The sequence below is a fragment of the Carassius gibelio genome, chromosome B8 (genome assembly GCF_023724105.1).
Source record: "Carassius gibelio isolate Cgi1373 ecotype wild population from Czech Republic chromosome B8, carGib1.2-hapl.c, whole genome shotgun sequence".
Classification (NCBI taxonomy): domain Eukaryota; kingdom Metazoa; phylum Chordata; class Actinopteri; order Cypriniformes; family Cyprinidae; genus Carassius; species Carassius gibelio.
Window position 1 is genome coordinate 29,579,007 of NC_068403.1, and position 18,846 is coordinate 29,597,852.

General features: G+C 37.6%; 1 protein-coding gene across 1 annotated transcript in view; it reads left to right on the top strand.

The window, feature by feature from the left end:
* Window positions 1–18,846, top strand: part of cacna2d3a (calcium channel, voltage-dependent, alpha 2/delta subunit 3a) — a 164,227-nt gene that overhangs the window by 40,030 nt on the left and 105,351 nt on the right. The window contains exons 5-6 of the mRNA XM_052562888.1: window positions 9,030–9,192; window positions 11,198–11,329. Coding sequence (XP_052418848.1) covers window positions 9,030–9,192; window positions 11,198–11,329 — 295 coding nt within the window. The remainder of the gene's footprint in view (window positions 1–9,029; window positions 9,193–11,197; window positions 11,330–18,846) is intronic.

The window sequence follows — 18,846 nt, forward strand, 5'->3', positions numbered from 1 at the left end:
TGCCACCTCTGCCACCATGTCGTGGAGGCGTTATGTTTTGTTGTGAAAGCGAAAATACTTTGTTTGTCCTTCCAAAAGAAGACATGACTAGAAATCAGTGGTTAAGTTGTATTTACAACACTGTTCCAGAACAGTTCAAACCAAATTTTCAGATGTGTGCAGTACATTTTACGGAGGACAAGAACTGTTTCCTGTGAGAGTACAAGTCGCACTGTTAGGACTATTTCAACGTGCTCTGAAGTGAAAGTTTTATTTTACATAAGTGTTTTTTTTTTATTTTACATAAGTGACTTTATGAATAATCTAACTGTGATGTGACATTGTGGCAGATTGTGTTTTTCAAGTGTTGATATCGCTGTGTTAGTTCAATGTAGTTTCAATGTAGCAAGAAACCAATGCTCCTGACATTTTAGTCAGAGGAACGACATTCCTATACAAGCAACACAAGTGAGGAAAGCGCGCCAGCATGCACATGAAATTCTGACAGCACAAATTTAGGACTCTACTCCGCTTCCTAGCAAACAATCTGACGAACTATGACTCCAATCCCGCACAAACAAGGACTTTTTAAACTCCTCTGTGCTCTGTTTCAATGGAGCCATCAGTGTGCTACATCTTACGGGCTTCCAGCTGTTCAGACAGGTTGCATTACCACCAAGATGTCTGTGAAAACGAGAAGAGGTGGATTATATTTTTATGTATGGAATCATTTTTAATATCTGTTCATTTATCTATCATTTAAAATTGGTATACAGCCAAAATGTTTACTTTCATTGTAATTATAAATATATAAACATCTCATTATGATGAATGCATTTTTAAAGTAAAGAACTCACTTGATTAAGTTGGCATGATAATTCTTTTTTTTTTTTTTTTACACAATTTATTTACAATAATAAAAAAACAGAAAGTATATATAATATATGTATAAAACATAACATTTAGCGAAATTACCATTGCATTTAGGCTATTTATTCTTGGAAACTAAAGTTTATCAAGTATAAACAAAAAACACTTTTTGGTTTCATTTTTTTACATTAGTTACCTACCCAACATGAACTAACATGGCAAATACTTTTGCCATGTTAACTTAACATTAACCTTAGTTAACTGCAGTTAATATATTAACCTAATTTCAAAATTTAACATTGCTAACATGAACTAACAAAGAACAGTTTTTTTTTCATTATCAAATATTAATGCATAATGTAACACATGCATTGCTCATTATTATATAATGTTAATTTCAGCATTTATTAACTTTAACTAATTATACACCTTACTGTAAAGAGACAACAAAACTGCAGTGTTAGCAGAATAAGTGGCTGCGCCCAGCATGATTAATATTTAGTGTGAAGCATGCTAATTAACGAGAGTTCACCCAAGGAATGAAAATAATTTACTCCCCTTCCTACTGTCCATCCCTGACAAATGTATTGGGTTTGATTACCAGCATTCTTCAAACTATATTCTTTGAGTTCTGCAGAAAAACAAGAGTCAGAGGTTTGGTAAAACGTAAATGACAGAATTTTACTTTACATTGAAGTAAATTAATAAAGACTTTTCACCAGTCATGGCTATGCAGAAAAATAACAGTGAAAACTGCAATAAAATGCTTGAAAAATACACATTCAGTAAATCTGTTGCTGTAGATCAGGTCTCTTTAGGTAATATTTCCGACAGTTACTGCAGAAAATAACATGGTGAAATGGTCAATTCAGACGTTTTACTTGAACTCACTTTGTAATTGGCTCTAATACTCCTAGTCTAGTTTAATAAAGATGATGTCCACTGTCTTGGACTCAAATCACTGCTCAGTGTTCACAGGTGTCTGAGTAATGTCTGCTATTCCTTCAGCGATGACACTTCTCTCGGTCACTACAAAACATAGAAATGTTAAAAGAAATTAGTATGATAAGATACTTTTAAGTTCCTCCTGTGTCTCTGGATCCCGAGTGAAGAAACAGTTAAAGTGAAGTGATGAACTGATGCTGTGTTGTCTTGTAGTCACATGTAATTTGGCAGAGATGAGCATCTGCACATGTCAGTCTGCTTGTGTTTAGCATCTGTAAAAGCAGAACAGAGGTATTCCAGAGCATCTCAGACATACTGATGCATATATGACTGCAGTACATTCTCATCATAAAAATAACTGAAACTAGCTTATTAGCTTATGTATTTAGTTGAGGTTTTCTGAAAACAACGACCTTATACTTAAATCTTCACTCATTCATATTTCAAGAAATATGGGGAAAAAACTATGTTTTCTTATTGCAACTGCATTTAAAAAAATAAGAATGTGGAGGCTAAAAATACAAACTGCAGCGTAAACACTCTAGACCCACACACCAATACTTAGGTCAAAGATGAAAAATTTATAATTTATTTCTTTTTAACTTGCGTTTCGCACAAAGCCACGTTCACTGAAGGCGCACGTGAGGTATACTTTTGCGAGTTCCTTTATGAGCTTAAGCGCCTGCGCTAGTAAAATGTTAAAATGAAATGCTCAGTGATGCTTACCATAAGAGCTTTATCAAAATAAGTCTATACATCCATATATCTTGGTAAATAATCCATTGTTCTGTTTGCATCCAAACTGCACAAACCTTGTGTTCAGCACTCACAGACGCAGGTCCGAGACTCCGCCCACACTGCACGAGTGAAGGTGATGAATCACCTGAGAGCGCAATGGAGCGAGTTCAAAATAAATGCAAGCATGTATAATAATGACCTGCTGCATTGCATAAATATATATTTGCTACTGTTATAAATATTAGAGAAAGATATGTCCTATAAAGCACTTTTAATATATTTTTTCACATTTTTATTTATTATAGCAGATAATTCATTTTTGACAAATTCACGACAATAAACGTGTAGTTAACATTATAAGATACTGTAAAGGTCTTAAGTCAAGTTTAAAATAGTTTTATGTTAATAATTGCTATATTAATGTAAACCATCTATGACTGAACCGAGCCGAGTCATTGCCAAAAGTGTTCTGGACTATACAGCCAGACTCGGGCCGGTTACGGTGAACAGGAGTCGGGCCAGTGCTTTCCAGCCGAATCACAAACACATGCTCGAGAGCGAGCTGCGGGCCACACTCGGCTTGGACCGATTACTACATGCAATGCTACATTACCTGTGTTCTGTAATTAATTTCCATTATTCATTCTACATCTTTAATTATTGCTTCTTTCTAAAGTATTATATAGGCAAGGCAAGTTTATTTATATAGCACATTTCATACACAATGGTAATTCAAAGTTCTTTACATAAAAGAAAGTAAAATAATCATGAAGAAAAAATAATAACAAGAATAAAACTATTACAACTTTTAAAACTATTAAAAAATGTACTTATTTAAAATGAATTTAAAACAGTTAGAAAATGATTTTACATTAAAAAATTTTTTAATAAAAATAAAAAACAGTGAAAATATAGTGCAATAAGTTCGGACATTGCACAGTGTTCAATCAATAAATGCACAGCTAAACAGATGAGTTTTGAGTCTAGATTTAAATGTGACTAGTGTTTTAGCACATCTGATCTCTTCTGGAAGCTGATTCCAGCTGCGGGCAGCATAGTAACTAAAGGCAGACTCCCCTTGTTTTGTGTGAACCCTTGGTATTTCTAACTGACTCGATCCTAGTGATCTGAGTGCTCTGTTAGGTTTATATTCAGTGAACATATCTGCAATATATTTCGGTCCTAGGTCATTTAGTGACTTATATATGAGTAAAAGTACTTTAAAATCAATCCTAAATGCAACTGGAAGCCAGTGTAAGGACCTGAGGACTGGTGTGATATGCTCAGATTTTCTGGTTCTAGTCAGAATCCTGGCAGCAGTGTTCTGGATGAGCTGCAGCTGTCTAATGGTCTTTTTGGGAAGGCCGGTGAGGAGCCCATTACAATAGTCCACCCTGCTGGTGATAAAGGCATGAACAAGTTTCTCCAAGTCTTGACTGGAAACAAAACATCTGATTCTTGCAATGTTTTTTAAATGATAGTATGCTGATTTAGTTACTGCTTTGACATGATTACTGAAACTAAGGTCTGTCTCCAGAATCACACCAAGATTCCTGACTTGATTTTTGGTTGTTTGACCCCTAGAGTCAAGGTATGCATTCACCTTGAGAACTTCATCTTTGTTTCCAAATGCAATGACTTCAGTTTTTTCCTTGTTTAACTCAAGATAGTTCTGGCACATCCAACTATTAATTTCATCAATGCATTGGCAGAGGGAGTCAATGGGGCTGTAGTCATTTGGAGATAAGGCTAGGTAAATCTGGGTATCATCAGCATAGCTGTGGTAAGCAATTTGGTTCGTTCTCATGTAAATGCATATGCATATCTCTTTATTAATACAGTTCAATATAGAGTAAATAATGCACAGATCTGTAGATAAATCTACTGTTACAGATTCATACAAATTATTTATTACATCTTAATAAAAAAAAAAAAGTGTTTATATGTATGTATGCATGCATGTAAGTATGTACCCGGAGTATGTACTTCAAATATTTTACATATTATTTAATAACAACAGAAAGCTGCAGAGGTAGTCAGTGAAGAGACAAAAGGTGTTGTTTGATGGTATATTACAAAAACTGTTCTATACAAGCTAACCTTGCTTGGTTGTACCGTAAATGTACGTATTCTCAATAATTCGCTGGCTTCCAGGACACTTCATCTTATAAAGGGACACATAAACGCTCACTTCAGTGGCCTCCATGTTTCCTTCCATATGACCGCAGTGAAAAACTCTAAGGAACTCGGAGTGCCAGTGTCCAGTGGAGGTTTAACTTGTTTAAACTAAAGTTTCTGCTGAATGGCCCCTCTCAGACTGCTGACTGTATTCCCTGAGCCTGTCAGCATATTCTTCTCTGTGCCACAGTCACTTTACAAGCATCAGCCACTTTATACACCACTCAGTACACTACTGTCAGACGAATCCTTTTCCACTGTAAAGAGCCTTTCCTGCACTCGAGAGATTCCATGGTTCTTCATAAAGCAATAGATGTCATAAAATAACTTATATTTTGTGTTGATAGCCATCTCTTTAGTTTTCATAGGTACATATTCACATATTAACAAATGAAACACATATATACACATTTTTACAAATATACAGAACAAAATCCACATGGGACTAAACAGATAGTAATTTATTCATGAAAATAAAGTATTCATAAACATTAATCTACAAAGATGTACTGTATATAAAGAAGTAGTTTATGTTTGTAAACTGTCCATCTGTGTATCAAAATGTTCTAAAGCCTTGAAGTTTACTGAGAACATTTTGGGATATCCACAACAACTTTTTTCATTTGCAAGGATTGTTTATTGGAAAGCTTATTTAGTGGAAATACAGCAGTGCTTAAAGAGAGTACAGTGAGCAGATGACAGCCCTGCTGTAAATATAATACTGCTGAATGATTTATTAATAGCTCATCCAGTACACTGCAGTGCTAAAAATATGAACACTGTGACAGTGGAGAAGGGCAAAAGGGTTGTGTGTGCTAAAACAATTATATATTTGTGTTTATAAATGTGTAAATGTACAGTACTATTAGCAATGTCTATCTGTGTGGCACTTTAACTTTAGGTGAAGGGGAATGTTGGGGTGTATTTCTTTGGATCTGTTTTTAAGGTATTTTCTCTATTGCAGCTGAAGACATGCACATGCTGCTGTTATCTGGTGTTCTGATAGCGCTGCCGTTTCTCAAATTTCACTGCTTTTTTGTCTGAGTAACCTGAGAGAGCACACTCTGTCCCTATATTCCCCAAATGTTTGCCATTCCTCCACTATCTGTGATGCTAGGATGATTGGTGGGGATTTTATGGTTCAGTATATTATTTCCATGTCTCTTAGCTATTGTAATATATTTGTTGTCCTCACAAGATTACAGGGTTGTATATTTTTTATACTTTATTTTACTTTTATTAATCATCTTATTAATTGGTGTATTGCTTTTCTATCTTGTCCTGATTACTTGAAATGTTATCCCTCTTACTAAAAATATATAGTTTTTTGACAATTTTTTTGACAGTGTAGTAAAATGTTTGAGATTTTATGTCTTGATAACACACCTCATGCCACATACTGTTTGTGTTTGTGTGCAAGCTTTTGCAGCTACAGTAGATTAATTGAGTATGCTAACAGCAGCTAGCTTAATTCAGTGTGTAATGTTTTTAAGTGAAAGAGAACTGTGAGTTGACAGCTTCAGCTGTGCAAGTTAATTTCAAAAGCACTTCCGTTCGCTTAAATGTTTGTAACCATCAAAAATCTCTCAGCATTAAGTATTTAACCCGATTCCTCGGGAAGGGAATGAAATGAAATGCTGTGTCATGGTGTTGAGACTATGAGTACACCTTCAGTATGACTGCTATCTGAGGCAAAATCTGAAAAAATAAAATAAAATAAAAAAATATATATAAATAAAAATAATTAAATAAAACATACCCAAAAGGACAAAACTTTATAATAATTGCATGCTATGAATCATTAGTTAAGCATTCCTAAATATTCAATTCATCATTTAGGACTGTCCCTACATTAATAGACAGTAAGTCATCAGGGTAAAACTTTATAATAACTGCACACTATTAATCATTAATTAAGCATTAGTAAACAGATCATTCATAATTTATAAAGCATTAATAGACAGTAATAATCAGTTTATAAATACAGATATAAATGCTTTATTCTTGATTTAAAAGCATATCTATAATGTGTAATTTCATACTTTATTCATGATCAATTTATCATTTCTCAATGAAGTATAGCGTTATTTACAAACCAGTTATTTAGGAGTTGCCAGTGATTCATAAGATCACAAGAAATTTAGTAAATTCAGGTAGTTATAAAGCATTTAGTAGTGGTCAGTTAACTATTTATGTGAGCTCATCTAAAGTGAGGACTAGTTAGGCCTTGTAAAGCATTTATAAAGGATATTTAAAGGCTCAGTTATCTTCTAAACAAAAAACAGAAACAAACACAACACAGTGATACATATAAATATTAACAGCCTTTAAATCTCATTTGTAAAAGCTTTACAAGGCATAAATAGTCCTCACTTTAGATGAGCTCACAAAAATAGTTAACTAAAAACTACATATGTTTTATAACTACCTGAATTAACCCTGAATTACAGTAGAAATACATGTTAATAAACCATTTATTAACACTATAAGTAACTATTACTATATGTCTGAATAAAAAGATGAATGCACATTTAAATAGTTTATTAATCAGTTACTTACAATTTCTAAGTGATCTTATGAACCACTGACAACTCCTTAATAACTGGTGTGTAAATAATGCTATACTTAATTTAGAAATGATAAATTGATCATTAATAAAGTATGAAAAAACAATTATTAAATACATTATAGATATGCTTTTAAATCAGGTATAAAGCATTTATATCTGTATTTTTAAACTGCTTATGTCTATTAATGCTTTATAAATGAAGAATTAACTGTTTCCTAATGCTTAACTAATTATTAATAGCATGCAGTTATCATAAAGTGTTACCGTTAATTTATACATATCATTCAGAAATATAGTAATAGTGTGGTAATAAATGCTTTATTAACATATATTCCTACTGTAATTCATGATTAATTCAGCTAGTATTTAGTAGTTCCGTGAGCTCATCTAAAGTGAAGACTATTTATGCCTTGTAAAGCTTTTACAAAGAAGATTCAAAGGCTCAGGAAAAAAAACACAACAGAGTAATGCAGAACATATATATATATGTGTGTGTGTGTGTGTGTGTGTGTGTGTGTGTGTGTGTGTATTTATGTGTGTGTGTTTGGAGATGCAAAAAAATAAAAAGGAAGTAAATACGCAACAAAATTAACAACAACAACAAAAACCAACAAAATATGCAGAAAATCTGCTACATATCTTGGCGTCATAAGAAGTTTTCTTGTTTCAGTTTCATGGCTGAGTGAAAATTCAGTGCAAACATGAAAAGTAACCATTTGTTTTATGTTACATTCAGTCGTGTGTTAATTTTTACGGTTATGTTATTCAAAGAAATGTTTGCAAAAAAATAGCAAAAGATGGCTGACATATTATTACAGACTGCACGGTAGTGCCACAACATATCTTCATGTCTGATCAGGGCAATAACCACCACAGACATTGAGGGGGTCTAGTCCCCCCTAATAATTAAAAATCGCTAAACCCTTTTCTCAAATATTTCCAATTCGAGAGAGAGAGAGAGAGAGAGAGAGAGAGAGAGAGAGAGAGAGAGAGAGAAGTTGCATGTATGTGCTTTTGTGCAACTATCTTTACAATAAGTGAGTTTACTGATGATTTAATGATCGTATGAACCACCAACCATTTCTTACTGGTTTGTAAATAATGTAATATTTAATTTTGAAATTATAAATTGATCATTAAGAATTTACGAAAGAAAAATTATTTAAAATATTATAGATATGCTCATAAATCAAGACGAAAGTGTCTATGGTTGCATTTATAAAGTGCTTACTAATGCATATTAATGTTGGTAGAATGCTTTATAAATGATGAATTTAAGTTTACTAAAGCTTAACTAATGATTCATAGCATGCCGTTGTTATAAAGTGTAGCCAACAGGGTAGAATGTTAATAGAGTGTTTTGAGCCATCACAGAATCCTTTGTATCCATATACATAGTATATACAAGTATTTTATTGTGTTGTGTTAAGTGAATGGAAGTTATAAGCTCTTAGCAGAGCAGTTTTTACAGCATCACAATCCAAACTTATCAACCTTCAATGAAAAAGTAGCAGTGATCACATCTCTTTGGGCCCTTTGAGGTCCTGGACCCCAGTTATTATGACCCTGTTTAGGGTGATGTTGGTCAGAGCACTGCTGGGCCACATTCAAACCCTGTGTCTCTGAGGGAGGACGGTTACTCTGCCCAAACAAAAGAAGTATTTCTGCATCTAGTTTTCACAGCGTGTTTTGAGTTTGATCAAGGAAAAAAAAATTGTGATGACATTTATTTCTCTCTTTTTCTTGACAGTACGAGTACTTTAATGCAGTGCTGATCAATGAGATGGACGAGGAGGGCAGGAGTTTGGAGCTGGGTGGAGAATTCATCCTGCAGCCAAATGAACATTTCAACAATCTGTCTGTAAACCTCAGCCTCAGTGTTGTCCAGGTTCCAACTAACATGTATAACAAAGGTATGATCAGCATTGCATACGCTAGACACATCATCCCTGTAAGAAGACAAAGGGATATTGATATATATAGATGTGTTTAAAAAGTCAGTTCCAGTCCCCTGAGTTGATTAGTCAAGCAGTTTCCAAATACTTCTGATATTTCATAAAACAACATTGGAATGTTTCACTGTATGTGATCATGTGAAGCTGCATCCCCCAGTGTAACTAGTAATAATTATTATTATGAATGAAATCTGCTACTCAGCTTAAGATACTAAATATTAGTGTTATTTCAACCAGAAACACACTCCATCTCCAAAGATTAGCATTGGTGCCACAATATATATTTTGTAGAAATACAGAATATAATGGTTCTCAGAAATGGATTTAAAATTTGTACTCATTCTTCTGACTTGGACCATTTCCAATGTAAATGCAAATTACTGAAGAAGCAAATGAATATGAATGCATAAAGTACAAGGAACTGGTGGAAAGGTGCCAGTGTAGGGTCTGTAATGCTGAGATCTAAAAATAAATGTTTTACTATTTCTAATTTTATTGTTACTAATGAGAACGATATTTTGATATATCTTCCATTTTTATTTGACTGCTAGAAATCTATAACTGTACTGTAATCCAAGGAGATCTAAAATTAGTTTTTGACTAGACATAATTAAATGGCAGATATCTGCATGTTTTACATCATTTGATTTATTCTTATTAGATCTCACATACTAAAGCAAAGAGCCTCTCGAAGCCATGCCTTACTGTCCAGTCATAATCAACAACAAAAATGTAATGAAATAAAAAAATTAAAATAATAGTTCTTCACCAAGCAACAGCACAATGGTTACCAAAGAAGACACAGACACAGTGGTGCAGTAATGCTGATGTAATGATGGTCTATGTACTTTACAATGGTTTTGAATGTGGCTCCAGTCTTAATCAAAGACTGGAATGAACCACAAATAACAAATAATCTAATAATAAAAACAAACTTTTTAACTTTTTGAAGAAGACTTCTGAATTAAAAACATAAGTGTAATCAGAATAAGGAGGAGCCCAAATCAAGCATAAGGGGTCCCAAGTGGAACCCAGAATGCATTGCATTACTTACACTTAACAATTATTTCCCTTTCTTGTGAATAAAGCACCACTTGGTCACTGAATAAGATTCTGCTGAGAAATATCCCTCTCTTCTCTTCCATATGCAAATGTGGACTCCAGGGTAGGACTCTTATCAATGGACTGCTCAGCTAGTGAATAATAATGTTGAGTGAGAGTTATTTTTTCTTCTTTTCTTTTTCTGTTTGTTCTGCACCTCAAAGCTTAAGTATTGACGTTATTTTATTTTGTTTTATTTTTTTTCCTTTTTAGCTTGTACATATAAAATTGTGTTCTAAAACGGTATTTTTACATTACCCTGATTCACACCTGTACACTTCTAAAGATGATTCAGAATTCTGAGCTGTCAGGTCAGATTTTTTAATGATACCACAGGATAGGAGTTGTAAATGGCGGTGAAGCATTGTAACAAGTCACATGACCTAGTAGTTCAAATGCTGATACATGTGAAATAGCAGCACTCTTGGAAGGCCTCTCGTCCAATCAGATTCAAGGACCAGGACACACTGATTATGCCAGGTGAAAGAAAATGCATAGCACTAGAAAGAATGTCTTTGGCCTGTAAGCTGAAGTTTGAACCCAGACCTGACTTTAACCCAGTTAAGATGCCATGGCATGACATTAAATGGGAAGTTTGTGCTCAGAAACCCTCTGGTGGGGCTGAACTAGCAGTTCTGCAAATCAATGTATGCCAAAATTCCTCCACAGTGCTGTAAAAGACTTTCCAAGTTATCAGAAGTGTTTGTTTGTATCATATACCGTGTTTTCAGAATACTGATTGATACTGATTAACTCTTAATTTACTGTAAAAAAAAAAAAAAAAAAAAAAAGAAATATATATATATATATATATATATATTGTTAAAATGTTCTGTCTAATTCATTCAGACTTCTTTTGCAGACTCAGCCATAGTGAATGGGGTGTACTGGTCAGAGGCACTCAATAAGGTGTTCGTGGATAACTTTAAAAGAGACCCTTCTCTCATATGGCAGTACTTTGGTAGTGCCAAAGGTTTCTTCAGACAGTATCCAGGTGAGTTTTAGGTGTTAACCCCCTCCCCACTTTCTCATTTCTTATAGGCTGGCAGAGTTTAAAGGGGTCCTATTATGCTCTTTTATAAAGTCTTGATTTTGTTTATGGGGTGTACTAGAACAGCCTCTAATACTAGGTTGTTCAAAAAAACACATTATTTTTCACATATTTTACATTATTCCAACACCTGGCATGAATGGCTCGAATCGTTCCTGTATCATATGAAGGCCTGCTTTTTGGATTGTGAAATGTGCTGTGAATAGTTAGCTGGACCAGTGTGTGTTGTGATTGACAGCACTCAGCACCAGGGGCCCGTCTTCGTACGTCACTTATTACATCCGAGATCAAGTGACACATCCAGGATGATATCATCGTGCTAATCCTGATCCGGCTAATTGGGTTCTTCGAACAAACCTGTTGTGTATGATTAGTATCGCTGGATTGAGTTGTCTGAGATAATTGCGCGTTCATGTGTTGTCTTAAAAGGGGATATGTATCGATACTCGAAACCATGATCATCAGTGCAGCGATTGGCTGGTGGCAAGACAGCAATGTAATGACGTCATATAATTTAAAGCGACACCCGACGAAAAAAAAACTTGACAAATTTCTGGACTTTTATAAGGAAACAGCCAAGCAAACAAAACTACATAAAAGTTATAATAGATACATGAAACAGATAATAGATACATGTTTTTATTTTATTATAATTTTTTCATGATTCCCAATTATTTAGATTCGCAATTTATAATAGTTGTGCAGTCTTTACATTTTTATTTCAATGTAGAAATTATCTATTCATTTCGTTTTATATTTGGACAGATTTGTTACGTGACAGCATTAATGAAAGTTTCTTAAGGGTCAATATCATGTTATCTGCATCTCCTGCGCTCCATCAAGCCACTCGAATAATAGCAGTCATCACTCAAAATAATACACGACTCTATTATCTGTATAGCATGTGTGTAAGACTCTAATACAATTCTGAAGTAATACTTTTATGACAAATAAATATTTCAGTGAGTAAAACTGGCTGTGTCTATAGTAGGCTGTTATGGACTACACAGCATTTTTATATATATTTTTAAATAATTTTTTAAATGATTATTATTTTAAATTATTGTCCCTGGATCAGTACGATACTCTTGTAATAAAGTAGCGGTGGTAGCAGACATATTTTGAGTGTCCGTTCTGGTTGAAAAGAAGCGATCTAATCCTGTTTACATGAAATAAGCTGCTCCCGAGCAGGTTTAAGCTTATGGACCTGTTGCTATGACAGCAGCTCCGGGATGAGCTTCGAAGAACCAAATGATCCAAGATCACGCCAAATCGTCAACAATCAAATCCTGCTAACTGAGTTAGCGACGTACGAAGAACGGGCCCCAGGTCGGGAAATGTCCTGCTTCTTACCATAGCCATCTGCTGAGAGCTTCAGTTTAAATATTGCGTCAAAATCAAATCAATTTGAGCGCGATTTTAAACCCAGATGATTGTAACCACTCTAAGTTTGTCTGCCTTGGGAAAGCTAGCGTGTGTCCACAGTAATAACTGTTGTTGCCTTCTCTAGTGCAGCTCAACTAGATCTGTCCCATTCGTCCGTATTTGTAATATCGCGAATCCTGGAAAATATGCATTGTAATCCAAACGAGTCGTTCATTGTAGGTTTTGAAAAGTTTTTATGCTCAAACAGCAACATTACAGACTAACTAAAGTTGAAAAAGTGAATATATATATATATATATATATATATATATACATAAAACAGGACCCCTTTAAAAAGTACTGCCAACTTACTTGGCTGGAGTGAGATTTTGTAGTGATGGGAAATTCAGTTCTTCAGTTCAGTTCCATGAACAAGTATTTGGACGCGGGACTCGGACTCGCACTCAAACTGCAATTGTGAATGAACTTGGACGGACTCGGATGGACTCGGACTTAGATATTTTGGATGCAGAAATTTTTCAGAGTACAGACGATTCCATCTCATTTTTAATATAAAATAATAAAAATAAGCAACAACATAGAATTAATATAAAAAGACAGATTTTGCAAACAAGGATTTTTTACAAGTCTTAAAGAAATAAAGTTAATAAATTAATCCTCGTTAGTACAGAAACAATGATCCACTTACTATGCTATTAAATAAACCCACGTTGCGCCCCTCATTCAAGTCCTTGGTTTACCCTCGCTCATAGCATCAGTTGTTCAGAAGAACTGGTCCAGATGTGCTGTGTCATGTCAGTCGTTGTAGTCAATCATGTACTGTTCGGTAGCTTCACGCTGAATCACACATGCACAGTATCATCAGCTCATTGGTTCTCATCTTGGACGTGTCCGAAGGAACAGTTCTCTTTTCATAACAGTTCACTCTGTGTACTTTTTGAGTAGCTAAATAAAATAAGAGACATAGGTTTATTTCAGGTTAGAGGGAGTGTCAGGCATGTTAAAAATGTGAATAACTTAAGTAATTTATGGTTTAGTGCTTACTGGTGAGGCGAACTGTTTCAAATGATTCAGTTTGATTTGGTGAACTGTTGACAGGTTAACTATGAAGAACCAATTAAAAAGAACGATTCATTATAAAACCTGACATCACTAAGATTAGATGACATAGGTTAAACCAATTAGATGGCACTATTTGAGGATCCAACAATTCAATTTTATAAAATTTGTTTCTAATACTCTAAGTTATCCAGCTATTTAAACTGAAATGGATAGTTCAACCAAAAAAAAAGATTTTTTTTTGACCAGAAAATACAGACAGTCCAAAATCCCAAAGGGATAACTGGGCAGATGACAGGGACAAAAGAGAGCAATGCACAAGACCAACAAACTAATTAAATAAACAGCAAGATAAACTTCCTTTAAAGGTGCCATAGAATTCAACAATCTCTTTTATAAGGTGTTTAACTCATCCAGACTCCAGACAAAGTAAGCATCACATATCATATTTTGTTTTCCAAAAGAGCTTCTTGGCTCTCTGTAAGGCTAATGTTGCTAAAGCTACCATTGTCTCTGCCTGTTTTCACTAATGCTGCCTTCACATGCTACCAGAATGATCCTTAATAGGAATGGTAGTTAAAAATTGCATTTGGATGCAATGTGAGGTCAGTAACACGGTCACCACAAGTTAAACCATAACACCGGTGGTACGCCCGCGTATGCACAGCTTATTTTCATGTAAAGGGGACATTCACACAAACAGCGCATTTTGCCTCTTATCCTAAAAGTGGCAATTTCAACAAGCTATAAACAAATATCTGTGGGGTATTTTGAGATAAAACTTCACACACACACTCTGGGGACATCTGAGAACAATTTAAGATATTGTATCAATGCATTCAATGGCACCTTTAATGGTGTATTAGATGCACTTTTATAGTCAAATTTGGTTAGCTAAATGTTAACAGGCCAGAGGTAGAATGTTCTGCAGAAACACATCCACTGTTCTAAACAAGGTTACATGTAAATGTAAGGAGCTTGATTAAGATCATTTTAATTATATGAAAGATTGAAAGATTGATATATTTTTTTTTTCTTTGCCTTTTTATTGCATTGTCTTTTAATATTGCTGTCTCTATAGCACACACGTAAACAACATCACATCATGCAGCAGTGGTTGAAAATGAAATAATTGGAGAACCACTTTTTCTCTTACCACTAAGTTTCACAATCCAGAGAATGTCATTAATATTCATGAGCCTTATAACCGGCATAGCAAACTACTTCAAGTATTATTTGAAAATGCTTTGTAAAAGGCTGATAAGATTTAAAATGCTTACTGGCTAAAATAGCCCGGTACAATCAATTTATGCAATTTATCAGTTTTAATTAGTCTGCCTGGAAGCTAAATTATATTTACAAGGAACCAGGCTGCTCCAGTGAATGCTTTAGAGGAGGATTTTTTTTTAAACTCCACTCCAATTTGTTTTCTCACTTATGTGATTATTAGTCTTTTTAGCAATACACCAGTCAACAGGGCAGTCAATAAAAGTAGTAATTAACTTTATTAGACATCGGCTAATTTAATGATAACAGCTGGTGATCAAAGTTGATTATGTCCTTCATCAAAAAAGGCATAAGAGAGTTACAATATGTGCAGTAAGGAACATGTCTCAAGACCTGTAGAATTACTTGGTGTAAAATGACTTAAAATTTTTTAAATAAGCAGCACAAAATTAATACATGTGGGTCCAAACGGAATATTGAGGACATTTGAAGCAAACTGTGCAAGAAACTGAATTACAAAAATATGATCTGTAATCCAGAGCCGACTGATGGTGATCTGATCATGGTACTCAATCATGTACACACAGTTCTTCATGAGGGGAGAGCCCTTAAAGATGATCTGCTCCATTGACCTTCATACTCCTCGCAGTGCCGCTAACCTCATTACTGTCACACACATGAGAAAAAAAAAAACTAAGCACCAAGATACATTTATTTTTAAACATAAGATATTTATTTTTGGGTGAATAGTCCCTTTAATTGTTTTGCTCATACATTGATAGATGACCTTACTGTTACCACTCTAGATTTTTGGCTAGGAACTAGGGATGTACATTTTTGATCATTTCCATGATGGATCGTTGTTTATATTAACAATCAATTAATCGTTAACCTTAATGCTGCGAAATGCATCTATTGCCGCAGGACACATATGTATAACAGGATGTGCAAATGCCACTTAAAAAAAAAAAACGACGACAAAAGGAAACAAAAAACCTATCTCACCCGAATTAAAGACAGTTTAGTTTGAATAAAACGCTAGTAGTGTCACACCTGGACTCATTTAGTGTGTTTTTGCCCGTGACCCAGTTTCTGTCTTCCGTGTTTAGTTTGATTAGTTCCCAGGTGTGTTTATTATCTTCCTCATGTGTTCCATGTCCCTGTTAATTTAATGATTCCATCCACCTGTGTTTCCCCAATTATCTGTTGTACATAAGCCTTGTCCTTTCAGTTCTGTTTTGTCGGGTCTCCTCACTTGTGACTTCACTTGCTACTTACGTGTGTCTACCTCTGTGCTCCATGTTGGATATCCCCTGTGTTGGATATATTAAAAGCCTTATTCCGTTTATCCTCGACTCCGTATTCCTTCAGGCAGCGTAAAACTGTGACAGAAGACCCGACCTTAAAAAAGAAAGTTTAAAACTGCGTCTTTCCCTCTGTTTTGCTTTAGTTTTTTCTCAGTCTTTTTGTTTTGTAGTGTTTGATGGATCCCCTCTCTAGCCCCGGATTCCTCCTCCTCATGCTGGAGCAGGAAGGACGCTCTCTCGAGGACCACACCAGACGGTTTCTGCTATTAGCTAATGCCACCAGCTACCCGGACGACGCGCTCTGCACCTTCTACAACACCAGCCTGAACTCCAAGTGCAGAGCGTTGTCGCCCGAAGATGGTCCTCGGGAGGATTTCGCCGCATACGTGGAGTGGACTCTGGCGAGAAATGGCTCCTCTTTCACCGTCAGCCCCATAGAGGATCTCGCCAGTCCCACTCCCTACCCAGAGACCAGCCAGCCACCAACTCGCCGCACGGAGCCAGAGCCCACCGCAGCCGCAGAGCCCGAGCCATCCACTGACAGGGAACAGGATCTCGAGAGCGCGACTGACCAGGTGTGTGAGCCGGCAACACCGTGCATCGTGGGAGTCCTCGTGGAGATCGAGGGCGTGGAGGAAAGCCCTGCCCACACTCCTGCGACTGAGGGTGAGCTGTTTGCAGTCTCTGAAAGCCATATGGAGCAAGTTCTGGATCTGATGGACTGGTCTATGGAGGTAATCCCTAATTTTCCTGTTTCCCCGCTGGTTCCGTCCAGACCTGATTCCCCTGTATACCCTCTCAGTCTCCCACTCCTACCTCCTCCAGTCATTTCCTCTGCTCCATTTCCGCTGGTTCCGCCCAGCCCTGAGTTTTCGGTTTCTCCGTTGGTTCCGCCCAGCCCTGAGTTTTCTGTTTCTCCGCTGGTTCCGCCCAACCCTGAGTTTCCTGTTTCTCCGCTGGTTCCGCCCAGCTCTGAATCTCCTGTGTCTCCGCTGGTTCCGCCCAGCTCTGAATCTCCTGTGTCTCCGCTGGTTCCGCCCAGCTCTGAATCTCCTGTGTCTCCGCTGGTTCCGCCCAGCTCTGAATCTTCTGTGTCTCCGCTGGTTCCGCCCAGCCATGATTTTTCTGTTCCACCACTGGTTCCGCCCAGCCCTGAATCATCTGTGTCTCCTGTATTCCCTCCCAGCCTCCCTCTCCCGCCTCCTCCCAAACCTGCTGGTCCCTCTACTCCTCTTTCGCTGGTTCCGTCCAGTCCTGATCCTCCTGTCCTTCCTCCCATCCTTCTCCTCTCTCCTCCTCCTAGACCAGCCAGTTCCTCGTCATCCCTGCTGGTGCCAGTCAGTCCTGCAGCTCACCCTCAGTCCGCGCCATTGGGGCGCGGTGGTTCGCCGCTGGACTGCCAGTCTCCAGCTCCGCCTTGGCGTGTTAAGGCCCTGTCTCCGCCTCCAGCCTCCGAGCCCTGGACTCCTCCTCGGTCCTTCGACCCAGCGGCTCCGCCTTGGCTCTTAGCTCCCTCGTCTCCACCGTGGCCTGTCATCCCACCTGCTCCACCGGGCTCCCTCGTCCCTCCGGCTCCACCTTGGTCAGTCGTCGACCATCCACCGCCTCGGGACTCCACTCCTCTGGTTCCACCTCGTCACTCCATCCCTCCGGCTCTGTCAGGCTCCTCCTTCCCTCCGGTTCCACCTCCATCCTCGGTCACTCCGGCTCCACAGTGGTCTGCCAGGACCCCGCCTCCACCTTGGTCGCCTGAGCCTTCAGCTCCACCTAGGCCCTCCGGATCCTCGTTGTCACCCTGGCTCTGCGGCTGTGCTGCTCCATCTTGGGCTCCTCACCCACCGGTGCAGTCTCCGCCTGTCGGCCCCCTGGTGTCGTCGACCCTTCCTTCACCATGGCTCCTCCCGCCGTCGACTCCACCTTGGATCTCCGTCCTGGCTGGTCTCTGGTGGACCATCTGGCTCCTCCTGCTCCTGTCTCCTCCCTGGCTCCTTCCTCCGTCTCCTCCCTGGCTCCTCCTTCGTCTCCTCCCTGGCTCCTTCTGTGGTCCCTGTCTGCTGGCCCCCTCCTGGGAGTCCGTCCTCCACCGGAACCTCCTCCCAAGTTCCCACCCACGCCTCTGCTGTTTCTACGGTGCGAGGACGCACCTACCGGGAGGGGGGACTACTGTCACACCTGGACTCATTTAATGTGTTTTTGCCCGTGACCCAGTTTCTGTCTTCCGTGTTTAGTTTGATTAGTTCCCAGGTGTGTTTATTATCTTCCTCATGTGTTCCATGTCCCTGTTAATTTAATGATTCCATCCACCTGTGTTTCCCCAATTATCTGTTGTACATAAGCCTTGTCCTTTCAGTTCTGTTTTGTCGGGTCTCCTCACTTGTGACTTCACTTGCTACTTACGTGTGTCTACCTCTGTGCTCCATGTTGGATATCCCCTGTGTTGGATATATTAAAAGCCTTATTCCGTTTATCCTCGACTCCGTA